The sequence below is a fragment of the Lepisma saccharinum genome, chromosome 1 (genome assembly GCF_977018435.1).
Source record: "Lepisma saccharinum chromosome 1, izLepSacc3.1, whole genome shotgun sequence".
NCBI classification, from domain to species: domain Eukaryota; kingdom Metazoa; phylum Arthropoda; class Insecta; order Zygentoma; family Lepismatidae; genus Lepisma; species Lepisma saccharinum.
The window spans coordinates 54,430,210-54,457,039 of record NC_139229.1 but is presented as its reverse complement, the minus strand read 5'-3'; the positions used below and the strand labels follow the sequence as shown (position 1 = coordinate 54,457,039).

Genomic DNA, 26,830 nt, shown 5'->3' with positions numbered 1-26,830 from the left:
TCAATAGAATGAGACCTTGGTTTACAAAAGTTCAAGGTTCACGGAATGTGATAGTATTACTAAATCGTATTAGGTCAGGACATACAACTACTAAAAGTCATTTACAAAAGATCCGGATTGTACAAAACCCAAACTGTACATGTGGCAACAAGGAAGATATACACCATATCCTATTTGAGTGTAATAGATACACACAAGAAAGAGAGACATTCTATAAAACTCTTATAAACTGTGAAATTCCTTTTCCTCAGTGTTTGGAATCTTTGATTTGTGAACCTAACCTTACAGTTGGATATATATTGTTATCTTTTTTTAGAAAATGTGGCTTAACTATTTAATAGAAAAAAAAATGTTCATAGTATCCTTTAATAATAATGTACTAAAAAATATAAGTTTATGTACACTACATATGTATATAGATATGGGAAAAACTGCTTAGCGGTAATCCCAAGTAAAATGTAAATAAATAAAATAAATTTGTACAATTAGCTCGAGAACGAGACGAGGACGAGATTGAAGTTTGAATATCGAAACATAGACGATACAGATTTCATTATTCACAAGAAATCATTATTTGTCTGTGTCAAGTCTTTCTCGGTACCCTTTAACTTTACAAAAAATTAAATTATCACCTGTGGAAAACTTAGTACAAGTATTTTAGATCTTGGATTACCACTAAAATGAAATATTTATCGAAACTGATCCATATTAAACGTAAATAAAAGTTTTATCTTTTAGCATTAGTAATAAGCATTTTTTGTTTAAAAAAACAACAAAAAAACAACAACACAATGTTAAATTTGCCGCTCACTAGCGCCACCTTTGAAGAGAACAGATCAAATTCAAGAAACAGATCATAGTTTCTATATGGCCTAGCCAGCCAAGCTTCCGTTCCTTTTCGACTGATCAGAAACAGGTTTGTGCTTGCCTGTACTGATGTGATAAGCTGAAATCTTGAGCTGAAGTGTGTTAAATTCGTTGAAACTGAACTTGTATTTATTATTGTATGAATGTTTCTTTGGATCGTGCAGCGTACGTAAGTATTTGTATAAACACTTGTTGTTAGTTGTTTTGTAGAAGTAAATAATTATTTCATTTCTCTCACTTTCACATATTCTTGTAAGATTTATTATCATTGTTCATTAACCAGTTAAACTGTTTATTTATGAATTAATGTATTGAAATCTTTAATTGTATTGTGTTCTGTATTCATTTTTGACCGAATTTAAGGAATTGGAAATCAAAAGTACATTCTCTAAATGTGAGTAAGATGTGTAAATATTTTGTGCATTGCGATAACTTATACCGCTGTCATTCTAAAACTCTTTTAGCTGGAGGCAGAGTGCAAGGGTAAAGGTCATTGCTGAATTTTGGGACTACATGCATGTTTAATTTTTTTAACTGTCTGTGTAGCTTATATTAAATTTAATACACACTAAGCAAATTACAAAAGGAAAGAGTAGTCGGAAATTATAAAGTAAGCAGAAGTGCTAAAATTGATTGATTGATTTTGTATATTTTACTTCGCTCTTCTGCCCCGTTTAGCTGATCGCGAAGATGAGAATTGTGACGATTAGTTGAAACCACAGACAAGTGTGGTGTCTGTGGTGAAACCAATGCACTCACAAAGAACACAAATGCTGGGCCGGGATTGTAACCTGGAATCTTCGATGGTAAATATTAAAAATATATAATAAACGTCGTGTTGAAAAGAAGATGGATCCAGCCAATCAGCTAGTAACAGAAATCAGTGACTATTTTGACTACTACTATCAAAGCAAAAACTAAATTAGCTATGAGATCAGGTAGAGTATACATAATTAGGTAAATATAAGATATTGAATATGAGGATGGTTAAAAATAACAATTAGCGGGTAATACAGTCATTTTTGGAAGTTCAATGATTTACATAAATACACACACACTCACACGTTTGGAAAATATTATGAAAACACATCATGTATGTAATTTTCAATCAAAGAACGAGGACGAAAACGTGTTTTCATGATCGTTTGTGAGGCACGTTTACCACAGTGTCATAAATTCGTAGGGTTTCTAGGTACCATATTCATCCCTTCAGCACATTCAGACAAAAGTCGGCTGTTTTGCAAGTACAGTTCATTTATACGGGTATAATTTTTTAAAAAAATAATAATAAATTTTAAAAGATCTAAGTGCAGGAAGAATTTTTGAGGAAAAGCTGAGAACGAGGAAGAACGTCAAAATAATTTTTGTAATCACAAAACTTAAAAACAATGCACCGTCTATCAAGATTTCTATCTGAAATAAGTAGGCCTAAATACTGCAACTCTACTACCTTGCTGAAATAGTCCGGGGCCCGACATAGTGACGTCCGACTCAGTTCACTTCTACTATTATTTCCACGATTAAAATTTAAGTGAAAAAATCTTATTAAGTATCACAGTATTTTGACAGGAACACAACCCTTCGTAACAGGAGTAAATGTGAAGGCGCTCGTGTGAATTTTGAGATTTCCAAGGTTATTCAGTACCAGTTAAAATTCTTCAGGTCTAGTCGTGACTCTTACTCATGTAACTAAAATAAAGTTGGCTGCGAAACACAAGCAATGCCCTCTGAACGTTAAAAAGTTTTAAACACCCAACCACTTTTCGACTGACCACCGTCTAATGAAAAAAATCGCTATTTGGAACCATTTTATGTAATACAGTTGCAAATTTCCAACAGTCCAAGGATATTTCCCACAGAATCATAATACTTTGTTTGTCGCGGCTTACATGAAACAAAATGCCTGTAATTGTTTCTTGTAAGAATTTACAACAGTCCGTTAACTTTTTCGTGACCATTTGTGGATACGTTCTTGGTTGATATGCTTAAACACTTCATATGTCCTTGTTGTGATTTTTATTTCTCAAAGAAAGATGTACCAATGTGACCTAACTTCGCAAGTTTTGTGTTCTGCTGCAAAGGTATGTCACGATTTAGTTGGTTAAAGAATTGTGAATGTCCTTGCAAGTTATTGCAACATGACCAAGTTTTCGCGTTCGTGTCCAGCTGAATATATATTTATGTTTTTTGTACCCTTGGGGAACGAGTGTTGCAATTTGCCAAAGACGAGAGTGCAGGGAAATTCCCAGCACCAAGTTCGCATGCATGATCTGCGTGTAATTGAGAAAAACTACATTTTCTGCTAAAATTTATACCAGGTGTTGATCACAACAAGCATTGAATAGGTCTTAGAGCGGATGAAACTGGAATTAGATCGTCTTTTGTCGAGGCAAATTGAATGTAAAATCGTGCCCAATAATTTCTGCTAGAAGGCTAAGGAGTGCATGCGCTGTCTACTGACGCATCTGCAACGAGATAGATAGATAGTTTTATCTATCTTTAGAATGAGTACAATCATGGTTTCGTCATGGTTTTCATTGGATAACATTTCGCTACATTTCACTACATTTCACTAGAGATTTTTCTTATAGATTTATATGATGTACAAAGTATACTACTTCATGGGATGAATTGCAATTCAATACATAATACAATACAATACCTACATACAATATATAGAATGAAACATAATACAACACAGTGATAAATAGTACAAAAAATATTGAGTAAAGGCAGAAGAATACATATTATCACACAGATGTATCAAATTTGTAAATATAGAAATGTTGCCTACAGTTAAATGTGTATATACACACACATTGTATTTTGTATTACTATTTGTTACATATTTAAAAAATCCAGTTTGTAATACATATTCTGCTAGAGAAATTCTTTGACATGATTTCTAAATGTTTTATTTTTTCATTTTCTTGAATACATTGGGTAATTTATTGTATAGTTTTAATCCTGTTGGGTCAATTGTATTTTTTGTTAACTGTAATCTTATGGTCTCTAAATGAAAGTTGTTTGCTGTTCTTATGTTGTGTTCATGGAAGTTGCAATTTTGGTCAAATAAGTGTACATGCTCGTGTATGAATGAAACTGTTTGTAAGATATATAAACAAGGCACTGGTATGAAAAACTCAATATGCTGACCAAGGCAGAAATTTATTTTATTTTAAAACATAAACCAAACGTAACGTTTCAACCTTCTAGCAAAGGTCTTCTTCAGACTGTGTACCAAGTACAAATGAAACAAGGTACAAAACAGGAAGATATATATACACAAAAATCACTCCCCTCCAGACACAAGATTATTAGAAAGTTGTTTCTGGAACATTCCAGCAGGTGGCCTTCCCTTGTCAACTGTACTTTCACCTGACAGACGATTTAGCTAAACATTTCCTTTCATCTGGAAAGTGGTTGGACTCTTTCTCACTCTCTTTTTCCTTTCTTTCTTCATTCCTCTTCCTTCTTCTCGCCTCTTTCGCTCTTGTCCTTTCCACTCTTTCTAACACCTTCTTCCATTCTTTGTTTATCTTGAGTCCCCCATTCCAGTTCATTGTGTCTTCTTCTCCTTTCTTCTCTATTTCCTTGGTCTCCTTCCATTTTCTCACTAGTACTCTCTTCTCCCTTCCTATCTGCTTAGCCTCATCCCACTCTATGTCATGTCCTGTTTCTCTCGTGTGTTTAAATATCGCATTTATTTCTCTCTTAAGTCGTACATCATCCCTATGTTGTTTCAACCTGTCTTTCAGCCTCTTTTTAGTTTCTCCTATGTACACAGGGCCTCTCCGATGGCGCATTGGTATCGTCGTCACCTTGTAATCAAGGGGTCCCGGGTTTGATACCCAGTGGAGGCACATAGTGGTTCGGATTCCACTTTAAACTGTAGGCCCAGTCCCGATTAGCCTTACTGTGCATAAAGTGGACTTAAAACACCAAATCAATCAATCAATCATTCCTATGTACACACACTGACATTCTTTACACTTCAGTTCGTAGATAGTCCCTTCCTCTTCTCTGTTTTCCTTTTTCTTCGTATCTTTTCTGTTGTCTTCCCCATACTCCTTATTCCAAACCACCTCTCTCTTTCTTTCTCTTCCTTCTTCTGTTTATGTCCAGTCTATCCTCCTTTTTTGTACTTGGTACAGAGTCTGAAGAAGACCTTGCTAGAAGGTTGAAATGTTACGTTTAGTTCATGTTCTAAAATAAAATAAATTTCTGCCTTGGTCAGCATATTGAGCTTTTCATATCATGGAAACAAGGCTTAATGGTGTTATAACTGGTAATATACGAAGATGTTCAAAAATTGGTTTACTAGGTCCTCTAGGAGCTTCTTGCATTATTATTCTGACAATTTTTTCTGTAGTTTGAAAATAGTTTCTACTTTTGATGATAGGCCCCAGAATGGAATCCTGTATGTTATTCTTGAATTAATTACACAGTTTTCATCATATCTTTTGTTAGGATATTCCTCAGGATTTGAAACATGTAACGATATGAGCTCAACTTTTCGGATAATGTATAATATATATGTATGTTTATCCCATGATAGATTTACATGAATTCATATACCTAAAAATTTACTCTCTGGAATTTATTCTATTTGTTTTCCATTGTAAGGAACAAGTAGTTTCTCTTCTTAAGTTCTATTAGGATTAAAATTTACTTCGAAAGTTTTTGCTTTATTAATGTAAAAGTGATTGTAATTCATCCAATCGGCCAACCTTTCCATTGCTTTTACCTAAGGGTTATGCATATTGCAGCCATGTAATAAAATATTTATGTCGTCTGAATAGATAACTGTATCTGTTGGTTTTAGATAGTCTGGTAGACTATTGATATAAATGAGGAAGAGAATCGGTCCCAATATCGATCCCTGGGACACTCCCTACGTAATGAGTTCTAATTTGTACTTTTCTGAACTGCCCTCTGCATATTGAAACTTTTTTTCTAAATATGATTGGAACCATGAATTTACGGTGCCTCTTATGCCCATATTGTTAATTTTTTATTAGAATTTTATGATTAACCATATCAAATGCCTTTGTTAGATCTAGGAACGTACCGTAAACATATTATTTTTCTTACCTGGCTTTGTATATTTTTGATAAAAATGAGTATAATGAATCATTTATTGTTTTGCTTTTTCTAAACCCGAATCGTGCTTCTGTTAGTACTTTTTTTTTTTCAAAAACTCTTATTATTCTGTTGTTCATAACACGTTCAAGTATCTTTGAGAACACTGGGAGGATTGAGATTGTACATGATTCTTATTTCCTTTCTTGAAGATTGGTTTTATCTTCGCTATTTTAAATTCATCTGGGAATCTACCTGTTTTAAGCGAAATATTACATATGTCTGTGAGAGGGTATAGTATACATAGTGTCGAGCCTTACGCTCGAATGCACATACGTTACTAGAGGCAGAGATTTCATTATCATAACGCACGCTGCATCATGGGAATTTTAACGAGGGGGGAGGCGGACAAAAGTAATTGAATATTGATTGTATAATAAATTATTTGAAAATTATTTTAGAGTTTGACTGTCATTTCTATTTAATTGATTGTTTTTTTATGATTTTGGCTTACTTATAGTCGTTTTTCTCCATGTGGGTTATTCGTTCTATGAGGATAAGTATACAATTAAAGAATCACATAAATATCCATATATATCCCTGGTTTGAACCAGCACCCGTCCCATGTATTTTAGCTGATTCAAATTCTAGGTAGAACTGTAAATCCAGTTCCAATTACCATTTTCGCGTGAAAAGGGTTTTTGTACAATGTTAACTTGAGTTAAAATTGAAATAAATTCAAACTTGATAAGTAGTTTCTAAATGTCACTCGAAAAAATAACTAAATAAATTTATTTAGTTATTTTTTCGTGTAACATTTAGTAAAATTTAAGTTTGGGAAAAATGTAATTCATTCCAAATCAAAACTGAATGGAGGTTAATTTCTATTGAGAAAAATACATTTTTGTGAAACAAAAGCATTTGTTTTGTAATTAAAGACAACCTTGAAACAACCAGAAACGAATTCCAAGCATCCAAACGTACGTTTTAAATTGAATGGGCAAGAAATAGATAAACAAGGAAAAAACAAAACAAAAAATATTGAAACCTCTATTAGGTCTCATATAAGATTCTTCCTCCTGCAGCAGAGGTGTTGAAAGGTACACTCTCATACAAGTAGTAAACGTTTAGTGGCTACACTACCTGTGTTGCAAGTCTACGTGCGTGAGGCATAGACGTGTTGTGTGCACGGCTAATCGAGCAACGATATGGTTTTATTTTCATCATTAAGCTTCCTACGGCTGTCGAAACACACAATGTCTACAACGTGTCAACGCAAGAGCTTTTGGTTGTTGCTGTCGATTTGATGTGGGTCGATAGCTGTCTCGGTAGACCATGTCTTCCATCCTTCATCTGAGGTAACCAGCGATAAGGTCATCTTCGGGTGTGTCCTTCAGATGTCGACAAGCAATTAAACTCGTCATGAAGATCGTGTTTGAAAGAAATTATACTGAAGGAAGGAACAGGCCAGACTGATATTTTTTGTCCGACAATTTTCCTCCAGGACTTTCATGTCTCAACGATTGATCTTAGAGTATGGATTGGTCGACTGATGAAATGTCATCGAATAGACTCTCTCTCTCTCTGTCTCATGCTTTCGAGGCTGTGGTTGTCTTGGTTGTAATTGTGTGATTTTAAGTAAAGTAACTGGTAGTTATTAGTATTGGAGCATAAAAATAATGGTTGTTTTGAAAGTTGTGTTGAAAATTTGAGCGACAGCATTCCTTGATCAATTACTAATAGGACTGCTCGTGATCAAAACAAGATGACCAGGTATTCTAAAATAATATTAACACGATTATCAATTCCAAATGAAGGACACAGGGGAAAACCTGAGAAGTCCAATTTTATCGATTTACTTTTGTCTATATCATTGAATAACTCCATCGGTTTAGTTTTGTAAATGGTGTAAATGTACAGACGAAGACCTAGATAGGTCGTGAGAAATGTGAAAGCTTAAAAATGTTGTACAGAGTGTCCGAAAAGTCACGCAACCCGGTGTTTACGACCGTATAACGGAATAGCGAAACGGAATTAGAAGAAACGCTTTCTGCCAAGAGAATGCCCTGTATATTGGGAAAATTTAGAGAGACAAACATATGTAAGAACATGCATGTTTTAATAACAAATAAGCAAAGTGTTGCCAAAGGCGGAAAAAAAATATTTGCAAATCGTGTGTATTGATGCACAGAACTCACTGAGGTAAATTATTGCAACATTTCACAATACCAACGAACAATTTGGATGGCCATCTATTGAATTTGACAGAAAAAGAACTTTGACGAAGTTTCAAAATCATTGCAGAAGGGAATAAATGGGCTGTTCCAAAAATCGATGTTTTCACAATATTACGAGGGACACTGGCAACACTGTTGGTGTCACGTGTCACTAACAGACGTGTTTCACCTCAGGCTATCACACTAAGTCACTTTTAACGACAAAGGAGAAAGTTGGTTATTCTCGAACATATGCAATAAATTACATACACCTTGTAACCCTGAAATGTGTGTTCAGAAGAACGTGTATCAATTGTTATGTTTTCTCTGCCTTAGGTGGTTGCTGTTTGCCGCGAACTGCATTCCAGATTGTGTCTACTTACGCTGACGTCGTGTGTGTGTTTTTAAAATGCCATATTCTACACAGGAAAGAGTGTTTATTGTTGAAGAATATATCCGAACATCGTCATATTCTTGCGTAAGAGAAGCATTTAGGGATACCCACATTTCAGGGTTGCAAGGTGTATGTAATTTATTGCATATGTTCGAGAATAACCAACTTTCTCCTTTGTCGTTAAAAGTGACTTAGTGTGATAGCCTGAGGTGAAACACGTCTGTTAGTGACACGTGACACCAACAGTGTTGCCAGTGTTCCTCGTAATATTGTGAAAACATCGATTTTTGGAACAGCCCATTTATTCCCTTCTGCAATGTTTTTGAAACTTCGTCAAAGTTCTTTTTCTGTCAAATTCAATAGATGGCCATCCAAATTGTTCGTTGGTATTGTGAAATGTTGCAATAATTTACCTCAGTGAGTTCTGTGCATCAATACACACGATTTGCAAATATTTTTTTTCCGCCTTTGGCAACACTTTGCTTATTTGTTATTAAAACATGCATGTTCTTACATATGTTTGTCTCTCTAAATTTTCCCAATATACAGGGCATTCTCTTGGCAGAAAGCGTTTCTTCTAATTCCGTTTCGCTATTCCGTTATACGGTCGTAAACACCGGGTTGCGTGACTTTTCGGACACTCTGTACAAGGGAAAAGTAAATGGTCCTACTCCATGAAAATATTGTAACAAAATGAATTAATCTGAAAGTTATTAGTGTTTTTAATTGCATTAAGGTTTAGGTGTTTGTGAATGCATATAATTTGCATATTTCACTAATAAAAATATTTATTAGCATCTGTAGCCTATATGTTTCACAGATAAATTAAGTCAAATTTTGCTACAAAGCGTAACACATTTTCGTTAATGCTTTTCATACATTCAGGCTATGTCAGTATACTCAAGTTTTGTTTTCATTTGTTAGCTGAGATGACAACATAATTGTATGAAATCAGTTAGTTCATTATGCATAATTCAACATTATGTTGGTACTTAACATTGATATTATAATCGTGTTATTTTTTTAGAATATCTGTTACATTGCAGTAAAGGTATTAGTTTCTAAATTGTTCGGACTATATGAAGGAAATTCTAACGAAACAATATCTGGACTGGCGAAATTTAAAAATTAGAAAGACGTGCATAAAGAACAGGAGGAAAGTAAATTCCTGACATCTTGGCGTAATTCGACATGTATTCTAGCGTCAACACGAATTTTTGGTAGGGGGGATGGGGTCGTTCATATAAAGAATATAATTACTGTAAGTACTCCAAGAATTACCACAATGAATAATAACCATTATTATTATTGAAAATTATTGTCAAATCTTTGGAAGGACGCTTTTATTCGAGTGAATATCTGACATAACACTCTTTTCTTTCTATTTTCTGATTTCAAACCTATTAGCTCTGAAATACACAGTCGTTGTCATATCTTGCTATAACTTTTACCCACCATAATTAAGGGAAATTTTTTGAAAGTCAGAAACAAAATTTAGTCACGAAGTTTGTGTCATGAGATATCTGGCATGCTGAATCCTAATTTATAATTTATAAATAACTGTTCCACTGCCTAACATTTATAACTGAAACTTTGCATACAGGAAGCTCGCGATATTATTAGACTCCAGCCTCCACATGTAAATCTGGACCTTACTGAGCAATATTCAAACAAAGAGAAATATATCTTTGATCTTCGGATGTGACCACACTTAACGCAGAAGAGATGTGACACGATTTTCCTAACGTGGATCAAAACCTTTTCGGCTAACGGTCTTAGTAAGGATCCGGCAGAAGACGCTATGAGCATCATTTTTCGATTAATAATCTGCAGCCGTATCTTTTAATGTATCTTATGATAGCTTCTAAGGGAACCGCCTATTCTTGGGCTCTTCAATGTCGAGATCCCGCCGTTGAACTCAACGGCTGACACCGCTGTTTTATCATGACGTCAGCTTAACGGGACCCGTTATTAATCAATCGCAAGGTTCATCGAACTAAATGATGTTTCGAATATCTTGCCGGACTGTGCCAAACTGCATATACCAAGCATTAATTTTATTTTAATTACGGTTTAGATGGGGCTACGAAATCTTTTCAAAGCGTGTCAATGACTTCGTATAGGAAGTGCCTAAGAATCACTACGAAGACGTGCCACACTTTGGAAAAATTGCTTCGTGAAGAGCTTACAGAGCTTACATCAATTGTGATTGCTTCCACTCAGAAGAAATCGAAATTTTATTCTGTGATTTGTAACTTCATATCTTTGTGTTCGGTTGTGATCTTTTAACTGGCTACAAACAAACTGAACTGTCTGATGTGGACAACGTTTATCTGCTGTAACGTTATACTTGATTGAGATTTCAGCCGCTTAATGCGGTACCGTCAAACGGGGTGGGGTAACTTTGTACAGATTTTGGCATATTCTAATATGCCCTGCAAAATCCGTGGCGAGTGACAACACGAAAATTATACGCGAGGAACACTTTGTCCTTTATAAATGTACTGAAGGAATACCAAAGAAATTCTAAAATATTAAGGGGCAAATACGTCAGCATTTTCGTGACGAAGTTACTCCAGCAAATGGTTTGATTGATTGATTTAGTTTATTTTACTTCGCGTTTTGTGGCTCTTGGCTAATTTGTGAAGATGGGGATGAAATGATGAAATTGATGAATGGACATTCACAAACAACCAAGCCCGAGCGGGATTCGAACCCGGGACCCTTTGCGTCGCAGTGCGATGTGCTAACCACTTGGCCACAGGGTCCGGCCCCAACGAATGGCGTAACTTAGTCATCTCTGCTGATGTTCCTAGCAGGTCAAAATTACCCCATGAAGAGAAGATCTTCACGCTTCCGCGACCGTTTTCCCCTTTCCGGTCAGTCGTAAAGCCTCCTGCACCTGATCGGAGGTATAGTTCCGATATTTCCAACCACCAACTACCTTCTTATATGTCCTTGGCATCGTGCACGAAAAAATGCTTCAAAACAGCGCCAAACCAAAGCACAATGCACTTGCACACAACACACTTCCTCCCTTGATGTCCGCTCCACAACTGCACGTGTCTGGCTTCACACTCCCTTTGTTCCACCAACATGTGATTTCTACCCAGTGTGGTATTTAAGAAATATCCAGAGGGGGGGGGGGATTCTACCGACTGTCCAGAGACAGCATGAGATAAGGCTTATATATTGTTGCATGACACGATTATATATATATATATATATATATATATATATATATATATATATTATATGGTTGGTTGATTTGGTGTTTTAAGTTTACTTTATGCACAGTAAGGCTAATCGGGACTGGACCTACAGTTTTAAAGTGGGAATGAACCACTCTGTGCCTCCACCGGGTATCAAACCCGGGACCCCTTGATTACAAGGTGACGGCGCTACCACTGCACCATCGGGGAGGCCCTATATATTATATATGTATGTATGTGTGCTGGTAGCCGCTAGAGGAGAGGGTTTGCAGGGGGGGTATCTTGACAATATTAATTGGTAAATGGGGTCACTCCACACTTCGCATCATCCATATCCACGGAGTTTTACATTTGTTAAATTTTTCATGCGCAGCAAACAAAGAAAAACATTTTACTACTACTGCCTTCTTGTGTAGTTGCACTTGCAAATTTTCAGATCCGATCTTTTGATCAACACAGCCTTCACTTTCAGATTTCGTTCATTTTGAAGGCAGATTCCTGATATTGCAGAGTCTGGAACTCGTAATCTCACTTTTTCCGCTAAAATTCTAGCTTCACAAAGAAGTAGAGCTCATTATTATTATTATTATTATTATTATTATTATTATTATTATTATTAAAAGCAGACTGTTCTTTAAAAAATGACTTCGTAAAGGGCTATCTTCGTGAACTATTGTTCCACTGATACAATTAGAGACGTTCTGAGGTGACAAGTTCGAGTCACGTGACAACTAATTTGTAAATTTCACATGCATTTTCCTGCCAAATTCCGTGGACAAAGAAAAGGAAAGAGGGGAGGTGGTCTTCAACCCTGGCCACTTGTTTGACAGTTGCAAGAATAGAACAAGGCTTGAGGCCACATCTGTGTTCGCCAATTGGAGCTTCCAGTTGTCTGACAGAAAATGTTGCAATTGAATGGCGAAGTAGGGAAAAGTAACTAAATTGCCAATAATTTCATGTTTCCCCCTCCAAATATCAACCCTCAGGGATAAAATTTACGAAGCAGAGAGTGGGACACAAATATCCAGAGGGGGGAATTCCTCCCATCCCCCCTACAAATACCACACTACTCCTACCGACATCTATCAGTCTCATGACGAAGTTACCTCAAAGACGAAGTTACCCCGTTTGACGGTATCTACCTGGATGTGAGATGTAAATTGTTAGGTTAGGAATTGTAAATAGTTATACTTAGGTTGTAAATATTAGTTTAAATTATGAATAATCAGCTGTGTGCAACTAAATCTTGATATGTTGCCAATTTTAAGTCATTATTGAACTTGAGGCAGCCAAACAGATCTTTGACAAGCATTCCTTTCATTTCTGTGGAAGGTAGAACACTGATACATTAGCATAAACCGAGAAGTGACCTTTGATGGAATGAATCGAATTTGTAGTGTAAGTCTGAAGACAGTGTACATGATGATATGAGGTACTTGTAAAGGACAAAAACATGGCGACTTGAACTCCTAAGACAAAACAGTCTAAATTTCAGTAAACTGAAAGCAGAACTAAACTAGAGTGAACGAGTAAACGAAGTAAGTTAAATGAAAAGTGAAAGACACTCTTTAAGATCATTGATATCTCAACGTAGCCGACACCAAGCACAGAACCAAACATTCGATAAAATTGTTATGTACGAACTCTGATACTTGCGTTTCTTTGCTTTACATTTTACAGTATCTGCTTACAGAAGGATAAAACCGAAGGTTCCTGCTTCGGGGCCTGGGCTGGGGTAAAAAAAAAGGTAAAGTGCTCCCCTGTGCTATGCACCACCCCATGAAGGCGTGTAGAGGGTGTGGGGTTAGGGCTCCACACTTTCTTGATCAGCACCATGCCCCTGGCCGCCTATACTCCCCAGAGTTTCCTCCAGGTACCCACTTTATACTGGTGGGCGCCGGAGCCGCTTGAACAGGTGGGGGAAAAAAACCGGTTCATCATTCATTCTTATCGGAAATATAGCAAATACAAGAACTAAATATTAAGATTATAGAAAAATAGCTGAATTTTGAATATAATGCAAAGTTCTGCATAATCATATAATCCATGGCTACAATATATTGTAGCAGTTATCTACTGCGCAGTTTAAAGACTTGATGTTATGCCTTATCAAAGACCCCACTCCTGCCTAACCTACTCATGTGTTTATTTTGCGTGTGAGAAATTATTTCCTGCGGTTGTACGCCTGTATGGGCTGTACCTGTTTGGGGAAGAACACAATTAGTCACACAATTAATAGTAAGAATATTTATTTACAAGACAGGTTTTGATAGGAAATTGCCCATACTGTCGTTCCTGAAGATCCATGGCAGGGGGAACTGCTGTCCAACTACGTTAGCTGTTGCTTGGCTAAGAGGTATTGTAGACTTTGTCTGTAGATGCCGCCTTAGATTGCTCTTTCTAAGTCAGTAAACTTAATTACACAGTCACTTAATGCTATGAGTGCACAATGTGTTATCTTTAGACTAAGATACTAGAATAAATGTCTGATATTATGAGAAAGGCCAGTTTCTATTTAGATCTACGTACATTACTAAACCCCTTCTGAGTTACACTCTGTCTACTCCCTTGATGCCGCTACAATATGTTTTCGTGCACTTTGCAGAGGAAACTGTAAATGCAAAGTCCTATGGTCGTTTCAACTTGGCTAGCATAAAGACATCGAGAGAAACTTGGCTGCTTCCTTTCAACAAAAAGAGGAGGCAAGTCTGTTGTACATGGCGGGGAGTTACTTGTTTCATCTTGCTCCCTGCTGCGTCAGCTCGACTCCTTAGATCACAAGGTGTGGGCAGACAAGATATTCGATTCCCTGATGTGATTGATACTGCTCAGGCAATTTATTTCGGCAGTAAAAACGGTCCTCGGTGGCTCTTACACCGGCTTAGAAGGCCCTTTAATGCGAGCGCCTTGTCTTCGCGGTGGAAATTATCTGCCACTAGGTCCGTTCATGAATTAGATGTGAAAGGTGTCTGTTTAGATGTATTCTCTATCCACTGTAAGATCGAAGTTAATGTAAGCAAAACACGTGACTTTTGAGAAATGGTCCCTTTTATGAGTTAGTTCTGGTGTTATCTTTCTCATAGGTATATTGGTGGTAACTGGGTACACATTCATTCTCGGCCTTTTTAAAAGAAAAATGTCTTACATTTTAGTCGGCCAAGTGGATCTCCATTGGAATTTATACACTTTTGCCATCTTTCGGACAGCTGGCGATTGTTCGACGGCGGTTTAGCGTCTATGAACTCAATACTGCTATTTTCCACCTCTTGGAGGTTTCTGAAGTGGGAATTCACTAGGTGCTGCTGCAAGGACCGGAACAGGTGGTAGTCTGAAGGGGCCAGTTCAAGGAAATAAACCGCATGAGGCAGAACTTCCCAGTCCAATGGATAGCGGGTCTCCTTTCTGGCGTGTGAGGCCTGGCGCTATCATGCAGCAATTTCACCTGCATAGTCCCACGGCCTGTAAAGTTTTTTTTCCTCTCAATTTCGTTACTCAGACGAATTAGTTGCCGATTTTCGTTAAACAATTCCTCCAATTCTTCATCCTCAACTTTCTTTGGCTGTCCAGGACGCTGTTCATCTTCCAGATTGAAATTCCCCTCTCGGAATCGCTGCAACCACTTTTTAGGTGCTGCATGATACGACATCTTCACCAAAGGCTGAACCAATCATTTCCTTTGCCTCAGCAACATTTTTCTTCAGTTGATATGAAAAAAAAATCATGCAGTGCCTGACGTGTTTCTTCTCGAACGACATCATGCCCACTACTGCTTCTTTATGTCAGCTAGCATTGTTATCTAGTCAGTGTGCCTCTTGCTCCCCTTCCCGGGCGTCCATGCACATAAAGTAGTTAATTTAACAAATGTATTGAATGAATATTGCGAAATAACGAACGACAGTGGATCGCAAGGTGAAAAAATTGAGATGAGAAAAGATTCTAGATAATTTTAAAATGTTGGCTCAGGCAATGAAATTCAGGTTCATACATGCGATCCGAGAAGAAATTGAAAGCCGTGGAAGGACACTACTTCATACTCACAACCCATTTCCCCTTTCTCTCGAAAGTAATTTAGACAAATGTACTCGACACGTCTTCTCTCAACAGCGTTGTCCCACAGGCTGGTCGATGCGATCAAAGGCGCACAATATGCCAGGTACCACACATTGAAGCACGGCTGCCACGTCTTATCTTACAGGAGTCCGAGAACTTTTAGAATCTTCCTCGCGTATAGAAATATGTGCTGTGTACATCTGACCAGTTGTTTAGCCAATGCCGTTCAGTGAAGCACTCAACCACACACGCTCGTAAAGAGGAAAGCAATGGAGTGTTGGATAATATGAATGCACGTAGAGCAGGAAGTGCCTGTACATTGGCCGAGAAGCTGTAACCCATGACGGGACATGCTGGGTACGTGGGATTTGTTGAATATGTTTAACAGTGGTCCAATAAACAGCTTCCTAATAAGCCGTGGGAGCGAAATAGATCTAACTAACTCATGAAACCTGATTAGCTGTGTGCTTCAACTTGATGAATGCCCGATGTCGTTCAAAGAGTACAACAGAGACAGAGATGGGGGGAGGGGGCAGACGCCAAAGTGAAATCTGTAAAGATGACGCAATGCTATGTAATAAACACGAACGACATGTAGATTTATATACGGATGCCGAGCAAGTGTAGGCTTGGATTAATTGCGATGGAGTGATTTATCATGTGATGGATGTCTTTGCCCGTTACACTTCTAGAACACTTTCAACTTAAGTGGTTCGAATAGTGTGTAAGTTAAGGCAACGATTGTTTTAAGTCCACTTCACACTGGCAATGTGAAATCAGGTCCGGAACCAGGTAATATTGATTCATTTTATTGTCTCATAAAACAATGAAGGATAAAATCTAGGGTGTTCGGGAACAAGCACTTAAGTCACAAATTGCTATTTTCTGTTGTTTTTATTTAAGTCACACTGAATCAATTAGTGAAAATATGTTCAATATTATATCTAAACAGTGATCATCCAACATGCATATCATGTCTGTATTAAAAGAATACACATAAATGTCTGCTGCAAAATTTCATTTTTTGACTTAAGTTCTTTTTCCAGAACACACTAGAAATGTTCTGTCTAGTGATGCAGAACACTGCATTACTGTTTTCTAATTCTAGATGGTATTTTAATCAAGGGATGATGAAAGTCGAGGACATAGCTAGGCTCATGTTTTGGGGCGCTCTATTGGATATACAGTATATGGGTGTGTGACATATCAAGTTTTATTAATATTAATAATAATATATACTAGTCATTTTTAATACATAAGCTACGGAGAATTTTGGTGGACACGTGGAAGTTTCGGAGGGGGCCCTAGCATCCATCACCCCTCCAACCGCTTTCTAAAAATCGGTACGAGGATACTAAACACTTCAAGACTTGTTTCTTCTCTTATCGATACCCGGTGGAGGCACATAGTGGTTCGGATTCCACTTTACACTTTAGGTCCAGTCCTGATTAGCCTTACTGTGCATAAAGTGGACTTAAAACACCAAAAAGACAAATCAAATCTTCTCTTATCGATACATCTCCAGTGTAGAACATTGAATTCCATCGTCGTCGTCCTGTTGTTGTTTTTTTTATTTTGTATTAGCAACTAACACAAAATCTATAAATTTAGTGATAAAAGGGAAATTTTGACTTACGAGTTTTCATGTATTCTACACATACTATATCCTATGATAACACATTTTAAAACTGTTGATAGCGATAATGATCAAGGGGTCCCGGGTTCGATACCCGGTGGAGGTACAAGTGGTTCGGATTCCACTTTAAACTGTAGGTCCAGTCCCGATTAGCCTTACTGTGCATAAAGTGGACTTAAAACACGAAATCAATCAAATCAATCCAATGATAATGAAATGCCCTTCATCTTATCAAAGATTTTTATCAGTGCAACAAAATCGTGAATGTTATAAAGAATGACAGTCAAAGTCCGCTCGGTGGCGCGTTAAGTGGTCAACTTTCGATCTCATAATCGAGTCCCGGCCTATCGATTTCATGTCATAATAATAATAATAATAATATATCTTTATTGAGCGGGCGAGGTTCAGCGTACGCTGTTCTCCCACCTAACCCTTGTCAGAATACAGTCTACAGTTGAAAACGGTATATATATCCAATAAGGAAAAGAAAAACAAAACAAAATAATAATAATACTAAATAAATAAGTAAAAAAGATGACAAAAACTTATGGACAATTTGAAATCAAATTAGAACTGTAAACATACAATAAAGAAGTATATGTATACACATAAAACTAAATAAAACTAAATTTTAAATACACATTAAATACAATATTAAGTATATTATATATATATATATATATATATATATATATATAAGCACACACACATGTACACGTAAATACATATGTGTGAATGTTTAAAGGTGCAAGAAGAGAAATATTTGGCATGAAGTCATATCAAGTTCTTACATTGACATTAATCCATTGTGGGGTGTATTTTATTCATGTGTGCTTCTAGATTCAAACTGTTTACATAGATAGTCCTTTGCTTTGGTTTTAAGAACATGTGGTGTTGATTGGTTAGTTATCGTTGTGGGCAATTTATTCCAGGTTGAAACTGCATTTACCGAGAATGATGATTTGAAGTAGGCGGTACTGTAATGACATGTAAAAAGTTTGTTATGCCCTCGCGTGGAGCGTGAGTGTATTTGAGTGCCTATTTTAAGTTTTCTGAATAGATATTACTTACTTTCAAAATTTTGTTTATGAAAGTTGTATAGTGCATCATACATCCTCATCGCCACGATTAGCCAAAAGTTGCAGAAAAAATACACTAAATAACAAAAAAGAAAAATCAAAGCAAGAAACCTATTTGAAGCACCAGAAACCCATCGATTGATGCACTAAAGCGTGTTTTTTGGCCTTTGCCAAGAATCTGGTTTACAGTTTGGTGCCTTTTTTTTGTATCATTTGTAAAGGTAACGGCAAAGTGCATCATATGATGCAAATGAGTATTTGTTTCTATGTCGAGCTGTACTTTGATATTGCATCTTTCTGGAGGATGCACTTAAACATTTTGCCTGAGCTACACACTATATGCATTTTAGTTTCAACTGATGCATGTACTTTTTTCTGGGTGTATAGCTTTACTTGTTCATCAGCAAGGCACAGCTCCGTAACTTTCAAGGAAGTAGACCAATTCCGACCTACAAAATACAAAGCCTGAGGATATTTATAGCACAATTATTCATAAGATCGTTGATTATTCGAAACAATGGTTTCGAACGAGATTCCCAGCAACCCCAGGTTAATGAGTTTCCAGGAGGATCCAAAGGAAATCAATCCATCATCTTTCTCTTCGGGGGACAGAAGAAACCAACCAATCTGGTGCTCATAAAGTATCATCAACAATAGCCGCCTTCCGAAGAAAGAGAAGCGTATCTCGACGGCCCATCGTAAGTTGCCCTTCCTTTGCTGGTTGCAGAAGCACAAGCACAAGAGACTGTCATCATATCTCACGCCGAAAGGGACATTTAAGTTCCGTCTCATTACGGTATACGGGTTACAGAGATGCATTTCGCGTCCGCTTCCTTACATGCCAATGCAAGCGACTCCAGCCTAGCTCTTTGTTGTATTCATACCTTTTGACAAACTGCTTGTCGACCGAATTTAGGGCAACCGCAAACAAGTCATTGTGGGATATTTCATCTGAAGTTTGAATCATCTTCTTCGTTAACATGCGGTTACTTATGATTTAGCATTAAGTTGAACCCTACACTCTTTATCCCTCTCTCTTTCTTGCCTATTCTCTCTCTTCCCTCTTTTTCTTCTCTTTCTTTTTTATTTTTCTCCCCTCTTTCTCTATTTATTATTTCTCCCCTCTCTCTTTCCTTCTTTCTTATTTCTCTCCTCTCTCTTCCTTTCTCTCTTTCTTTCTTTATTATTTCTCCCCTCTCTCTTTCTCTCTCTCCTTTATTTTTATTTTATTTCTCTCTTTCTTTCACCTTTCTTGTGTCTCAATCCTTTTCTCTCTTTCTCTCTCTTTCGAGCTTTAGAAATGTTTCTCTTGTAGCGTGTTAAATGTACAGATAGAAAAAAAAACTATGTTCAAGCTAGTGTTGCCCACGAGACGAGAAAACGAGTGTCGAAAACGAGACGAGACACGAGACGGGACAGCCTTTCTAAAATTCGAGACGGGACGAGACTGACCACCTGTCTCGTCTCGTTTTCGAGACGAGACACGAGACGTGACGTGACGAGGCGGCTCCTGAAAAGTCTCGTCTCGTCTCGAAAGTCTCAAAAAAATATAAACAAAATAACTAATAATTGCAAATATTTATTTATTCGGAATAAAGCATTTTCTTTGGAAACCCAAAACAGCTTCTATTACATGAATAAAGATCTGCAAGATTCGAAAAATCCTAATTCGTCACACGTTGTCCGTAACGAATTTGCCCAGACTTTAGCCTCGCGTCCCAGCTATCTTAACTTGCAAAATCCTTGTATCTTCCTATTGAAATTTCCTCAGAATACCTTCAATCTGGCAACTATCTGCTACCCCAAGAGCTCTCTTCCATTCATTCTTGCGCAAAACAATCCAGAGGTAGTCACTGCCAATGTTTACTATGGCCCTGTTCAAGCCATACTGGCGACAATCGTCATAAAATTTCTCGCCCAAACAGACCCTTCTTTCATTTGTGACCCTCTTCTCAAAATTCACAGCAGCTTCGAGTGCTGGTTGCACACTTTAAAGATTTCGCACTAAAAACCTAAGTAAAGGTAAGTTCCAAGTGCATATAACAGAGTGCCATGAAGGCACATTTACGGGATGTTGGGGAAAGGTCATTTTGGAGTCGAAGTGATCAGCATCACACTCCGGCCGCTTTTGCCCTCCAGGATTGCACCCATGCACCCATTGATATGAGGCTGTTGAGCCCCGGAGCTGCTTTATGCGGGGACAATGCAGAAAAATTCCGACCTCTATTCACCCATCCCGGGAATCGAACCCGGGTCTCCCGCCTTTCAGTCAAACACCCTAACGACTACACCACCGCGGCTGTAAAAACCTATTAAAAGCTAGTTCAATTAGATACTCTGCTTTGACGTAACGAACATAAAATTGCCTGAAGTCATAGGAGTAATAAGCGACATGCGATAGCAACATGTGTCGCTTGGAAATGAACCCACAATAATAAATGCAACCTTCCGAACGAAAGCGACTAGATCGGCAAGCGGCACGTGTTGCTTTGTCGCTTGCATGTCGTTCGGACTGGGCCCTCTTTTAATAGCGTGTATTGTGTCGCCTCTGTCTGTTGGTAGTGAATTCACAGTGAAAGCTTGCTTATAGACTAAGGGATATTCACATCGAAGCGACACGCGACCCGTAACACGTGTCGTTCAGGATTTCACCAATCGAACGCAGGTTTGTGCGGCCTGCCATGCTCCTACGCTGTGAAACGATGATGTTGATTGGCTCGTTCCAAAGCAACATGTGTCGCGTTTCGCTTGTCGCTTCGGTCTAAAATCTCCCTAAAGGAGCGTGTCGCTTGTTGCTTTGGTGCGAAAACCCTTTGTCGCCTGTCGCCTCAACCGGAAAGCTATCTTGTGGAAATTTCACACCGAAGCGACAAGCGACACGTATAATTCACGCCCAAGCGACACAACCCCCTTCAGTCTGAAGGAAAACATTCACCCCGCATCCGTGAACAACGGACCGAGGCGACAAGACATCTGTTCGAAAGGTTGCATTGATTACTGAAAGTTTGCTTCCAAGCGACTCGTGTCGCTTGTCGCCTGTAACTTTGGTGTGAAGAAATCTTCCTCACAGGAAACTCTTCGAACCGAAGCTCCACGTCTCGCTTGTCGCTTGTTTGTTGTTCTGCTTAGGCCGTTTTCTGGATACCGTCTATATAGTCGCGAGTGTTGTTATCCGCGCATGCGCGATGAATGCTTGCTTATAAACTGAAGTGTCCCTGTCGTTCGTTGCTTCAGTGTGATACTTCCGTGTCGCTTATCACATTGAACAAGCCACAGGAGAGAAGCGACAAGCAAGAAACATGTTTCGCTTGGATACGAAACGATTCTGCAGCATACAGCGCTATACTTCACACAAAACACTTTATTAGTCTTTTTCTTAGTTGTTTCTCCAAAGGTCCACAAAATACACTTCTTCTTCTATTAAAGGCACGTTTTGCCATTGCTATTCTCAGTTTCACTTCCTGACTGCAGCTCATGCCACTGCTAATAATACATTCCAGGTATAGTTGAAGTCCTGATTCGAACGCCAGTACCGTATCTTTGGCATTGCTCGAGAGGAAGCCGACCGGACGCGTATCTGGTTTCGAGCCAGCACCTGTTTTTATGAGAAGTGCCGTTGTCAGTTTTACCTGCAGTGTTTAGACATGCAACACGTACTGCGACGACGTTACACTCCCAAGGTAACAAGAAATAGCACAACACAATAACACAACCTGCAAAGAACAGAAACCTCACGTTATGAAATCTCTAATGAAACTGATTTGGCAACATCCCATTTAGTCCACGTGCACTTGATAAGTACTGTCAGTTCCTAAAACGGACGCTATTGGCGGGAAAGATTTGAGGAGGATATACTGGGCCCCACGTGGACTGGGAAACTGATCTTTCGGAACTTTCTTTGAAGTAAAGTGGCGTTCGAAGCAGGACTTAAACTTTATCTGCAGTTGTGAACTTGTTCAATAATTTTCGGCTGCAATTCATTCTTTAATCTCTTCTTCAATTGAAGTGTTTCCATTTTCTATTGAAATTGACCCGAGATATTAAAATGACTGGACCAGTTCTATTTGCATTGTAGCTATATATAAAATAATATTAGTGTAAGCCGTAATTATGTTTTTAAAAATTGAATCATTAATTAGCTTACATTGATTGGATTAACTGTGTAATTGTCTGATTTCCTTAAAAACGGCCATCATTTTTTTTACGGTCGTTATATGGCAGAGGAAATTGACGGTATTCTCTCTCATTTCTGTAGTCAACTTTTACTTAACAAAGTTTTCGAGAGACCCAGGTTCGATCCCGGCGGGGAGAACACGGATTTTTTTTCCACCTGTTCAAGCGGCTCCGGCGCCCACCCAGCGTCGTATGAAGTAGATACCTGGAGGAAACTCTGGGGTGGTGAAGGCGGCCAGGTGCGTGGTGCCGATCACATCACCTCCACCTTTTCGAATTAGCTCGAAGATCGTACATCACCCGTACCTTCTGCCGTGATCAGGAATGTGTGGGGTCCTAACTCCACACCCCCTATACACCTTCATGGCTTGGTGCAAAGCACAGGGGAGCGCTTTACTTTTACTTTACTAGGCCTCCTTGGTGGCGCAGTGGTAGCGTCCTCGCCTTGTAATCAAGGGGTCCCGGGTTCGATACCTGGTGGAGGCACATAGTGGTTCGGATCCCACTTTAAACTGTAGGTCCAGTTCCGATTAGCCTTACTGTGCATAAAGTGGACTTGAAACACCAACTCAAGTTTTTACTTTACTAGTCAACATTTACAGTGTACAACGTGAAAGAGATTGGCACTTGAGTATCTTCTCAGAGGAATACCCTTTACACTGATATCTTTATTACACTATTGCTGGTAATATGGAATGACCTAGAATAGAGCTCTTGCCCCACATCTGGCGAATAGAAAAAAAGGACATTCGCTAATGTGTTACGGTTTCCCGTTTCACTTACTAGAGAATGATGTTTATGTAATAAGCTTCCCGAGGCTGTAGCGCGAATCAGTATTCTGAAAGCATTCGTAACTTATCTTGCATCGAAGTCGCGCATGGAATAAACATTTGTAAAAGGTCTAAATATGGTCAGCAACTTATTAATTTGGTTCTTAAGCATCTATGCGCAGAAAAACTAGATGCTATATATTTTCCGGCTAGTGTCAGTGCTGGTCGTGTGGCGATCCCTTGCTATGATTTTTTTATTTGCATGTTCATTTAATTCTGCGTCTTCGTTTTCTATGAGCACGTGCATTGCTCTGTCGTCATTCGTCAACTTGCCAGATTTCAATACATCAGCTATTAACAACAACAGAATTGATTAGCTGAAGTTACTCATGCACTGAATGAAAGAAAATATTATCTATTTTCTCAAAAATAACGTGTTTAATTTCTGTAAGCACCCCCCCCCCCCACACACACACACACATCTTCTCAATTATCTCCATGTTAAATTATACAAGCATCCCCAAATTTACGCATCGAGCTCCTGACTACAGGCGGAGTAGAAGTGAAGTGTACTGTCACCGGCATTAAAAAAGGGACACGTAGATCTTGAAATACTCGCTTCCCTGCAAGGCGTTATGTGTGTTGCCTAACTCTAAGGCGATATGTAGATATTAATAACAAATTTTCAATGGGAACTTCTACCAACGCCGCAGAGTTAGCGAATATTTTAGGATTCAGGTGTCCCATTTTTATTGTTCGTCACTGTACTGCAGCTGACTGCTGTGAGTTATAATGTAGTTTAGAGATGTGAATTTAAAACGGATGAAAGTGTTGATGATACCTTTGTATTACACACCAAGGGTAATACTTAATTACTAACCTTTTAGTTGGGCTGACATGAAAGTGTTTAAAAAATCCAAAATTTACAGAAGTTTAATTTTTTAAAAAAAGATGGGAAGAATATTGTATTTGAATGCACAAATTGTGATGTATCGGAGGGTACTGAATTTTCATTAAGTTCCATCTGTTATAGTTAAACGTTTTGTTTGAATGATAAAAATCTACGATAAGAAAAATACATAGGTTATGGAATGACATTATTGAATACACCTTATTTAATGAATAATGGTGATGTGTAAATTAACTTGAGTTGGTGTTTTAAGTCCACTTTATGCACAGTAAGGCTAATCGGGACTGGACCTACAGTTTAAAGTGGGATCCGAACCACTTGTGCCTCCACCGGGTATCGAACCCGGGACCCCTTGATTACAAGGCAATGACGCTACCACTGCGCCATGGGGGAGGCCCGATGTGTAAATTAAAATCGAACATTTAACGTAGGTATCTCAGTAAGTAATCTGTTGCCATTGACACTGTTGTACTGTACTTTATCACTGGAATTTACAGTGAACTCCAGAACTCTTTGTCATTGCTCTTCTTGAACCTTGAGCGGCATAAAACACGCCAATTTGTTGTGTATTGTTAGATGCATAACCCTCAGGGGAAGGTGTTGGTTCAAATGTTATGATTACGTATCCATACTACTTAATATATCAACTCCAGTAAACTTCTTCTCTTGGATGTACTTGATGGAAACTTTCTCAGGTACATTGCACCAATTACCTGATGACCTCACTCCAATCGAAACAACGAATCCAAGGGAATATTGACTAGTGACTGGCTGTGGCAGTCCAAATGAAGCAGTTCGGGAAAAGAATGAATGGATGCATAGTAATGAATGAAACATGGCCAAAGTGGCAACCGGTTTGCGTTCCTCTAGCCTTTGGAGGTCCAGGAGATTCCTAGCCGCGCTCCAAAATAGGATTTCTCGTCGCCTGTGTACGTCGTTGACGGCTTGGCAAGGTTACATGCCTTGTGCGCTTCAGCCGTTGTGTTGGTTGGCCTGTCTGACAACTGTCTCTGATCCGACAAGAGTTTCTGGACTTCTTGCCTCTCCTTGTCTGTTCTTCAATTAATCAACGCAGATCTATCTGCGCGTACCATCTGCAAGAAGGATGGCCGACTTCTGTCTCGTGGACTTGTCAGGATTTCAAGTGCTCTTTTGGTTTCTTTCCAGTTTTATTGATTACGGTTTCATAGTTATTATTTATTGAGATGTTCTCTTCACTGCATGTTACTCATTGTTATGACTAGGGAGCATATTTTTAGGTAAAAACATATTTTTTTCCTTGTTTCAGAAGTTATCCATATTCGGTAGTAAATCCGACCGTACGACTGCGACGTAATCTTCCAAGTCTTATTTCACATAAAAATGTATAATTTTACCTTTACCGCATAAAACACATATTTCTACGGAAATTACATAAAACGTACATATTTTAGACATTCCAGACAAAATCGAGTTTCCGAATTGTATCTTTAAACGCATATTTGGGATTTAATGCATAAAATACTTTGTATACTTCAATTTTGATTGATTGATTTGGTTTATTTTACTTCGCTTTTCTGCCACTTTTCGCTAATCGCAAAGATGAGGATGAGTGATGGCATGATGAAATTGATGAATGGACAAATGCCTAGGCCTGGATTCGAACCCGGGTTTGTATACTTCAATTTATTGAAAGATGAATGTTTACAAAAATATTTGGGGTTCTGCAAATCAAATTTTCTTGTGTGACTTGATAGATATACTGGAAACTTCCACACAACTGCTTTGCCAAACAGTGAAGGGGTGTTAGTGAAGCTGAAAGGAAATTGAACTCATCATCAGAGACACGCTTGTAGGTACTTAAGACAAGTTTCGAAGTCTATTCCAAAAAAACAAAGGTTACAAAAAATGTGCAAAGTTTTGGAGAGTGAACGTGAACGTGAAATTGATGGTTTGAGTGTGCATGACAATATACTCGTCTGACTATGTGTGATGTGGAAAGATTGGAGAGTGAACGTGTACGTGAAATTAATGCTGTGCGTGTGCATGACAATATGCTTCTCACTATGTGTGATGTGGAAGGGTTGGAGAGTTAACATGTAGGTGAAATTGATGGTTTGAGTGTGCATGACAATATAATCGTCGGACTATGTACGATGTGGAAAGATTGGAGAGTGAACGTGTAGGTGAAATTGATGGTGTGCGTGTGCATGACTGTGGAGAGATTGGAGAGTGAACGTGTAGGTGAAATTGATGTTGTAACTGAGCATGACAATATGCTCGTCTGACTATATGTGATGTGGAAAGATTGGAGAGTGAACGTGGAGGTGAAATTGATGGTGTGTGTGTGCATGACAATATGCTTGTCTGACTATATGTGATGTGGAAAGATTAGAGAGTGAACGTGTAGGTGAAATTGATGGTTTGAGTATGCATGACAATATACTCGTCTGACTATATGT

At 38.2% G+C, this 26,830-nt stretch overlaps 1 protein-coding gene across 1 annotated transcript in view; it reads left to right on the top strand.

Annotated features, from left to right (window-relative positions):
• The first annotated feature begins 922 nt into the window (after positions 1 to 922).
• The window catches only part of Wnt2 (Wnt oncogene analog 2), a 181,442-nt gene continuing 155,534 nt past the window's right edge, over positions 923 to 26,830 (top strand). The window contains exon 1 of the mRNA XM_083131872.1: positions 923 to 1,036. Within this exon, the coding sequence (XP_082987998.1) occupies positions 1,011 to 1,036 (26 nt within the window). The 5' untranslated portion in view covers positions 923 to 1,010. The remainder of the gene's footprint in view (positions 1,037 to 26,830) is intronic.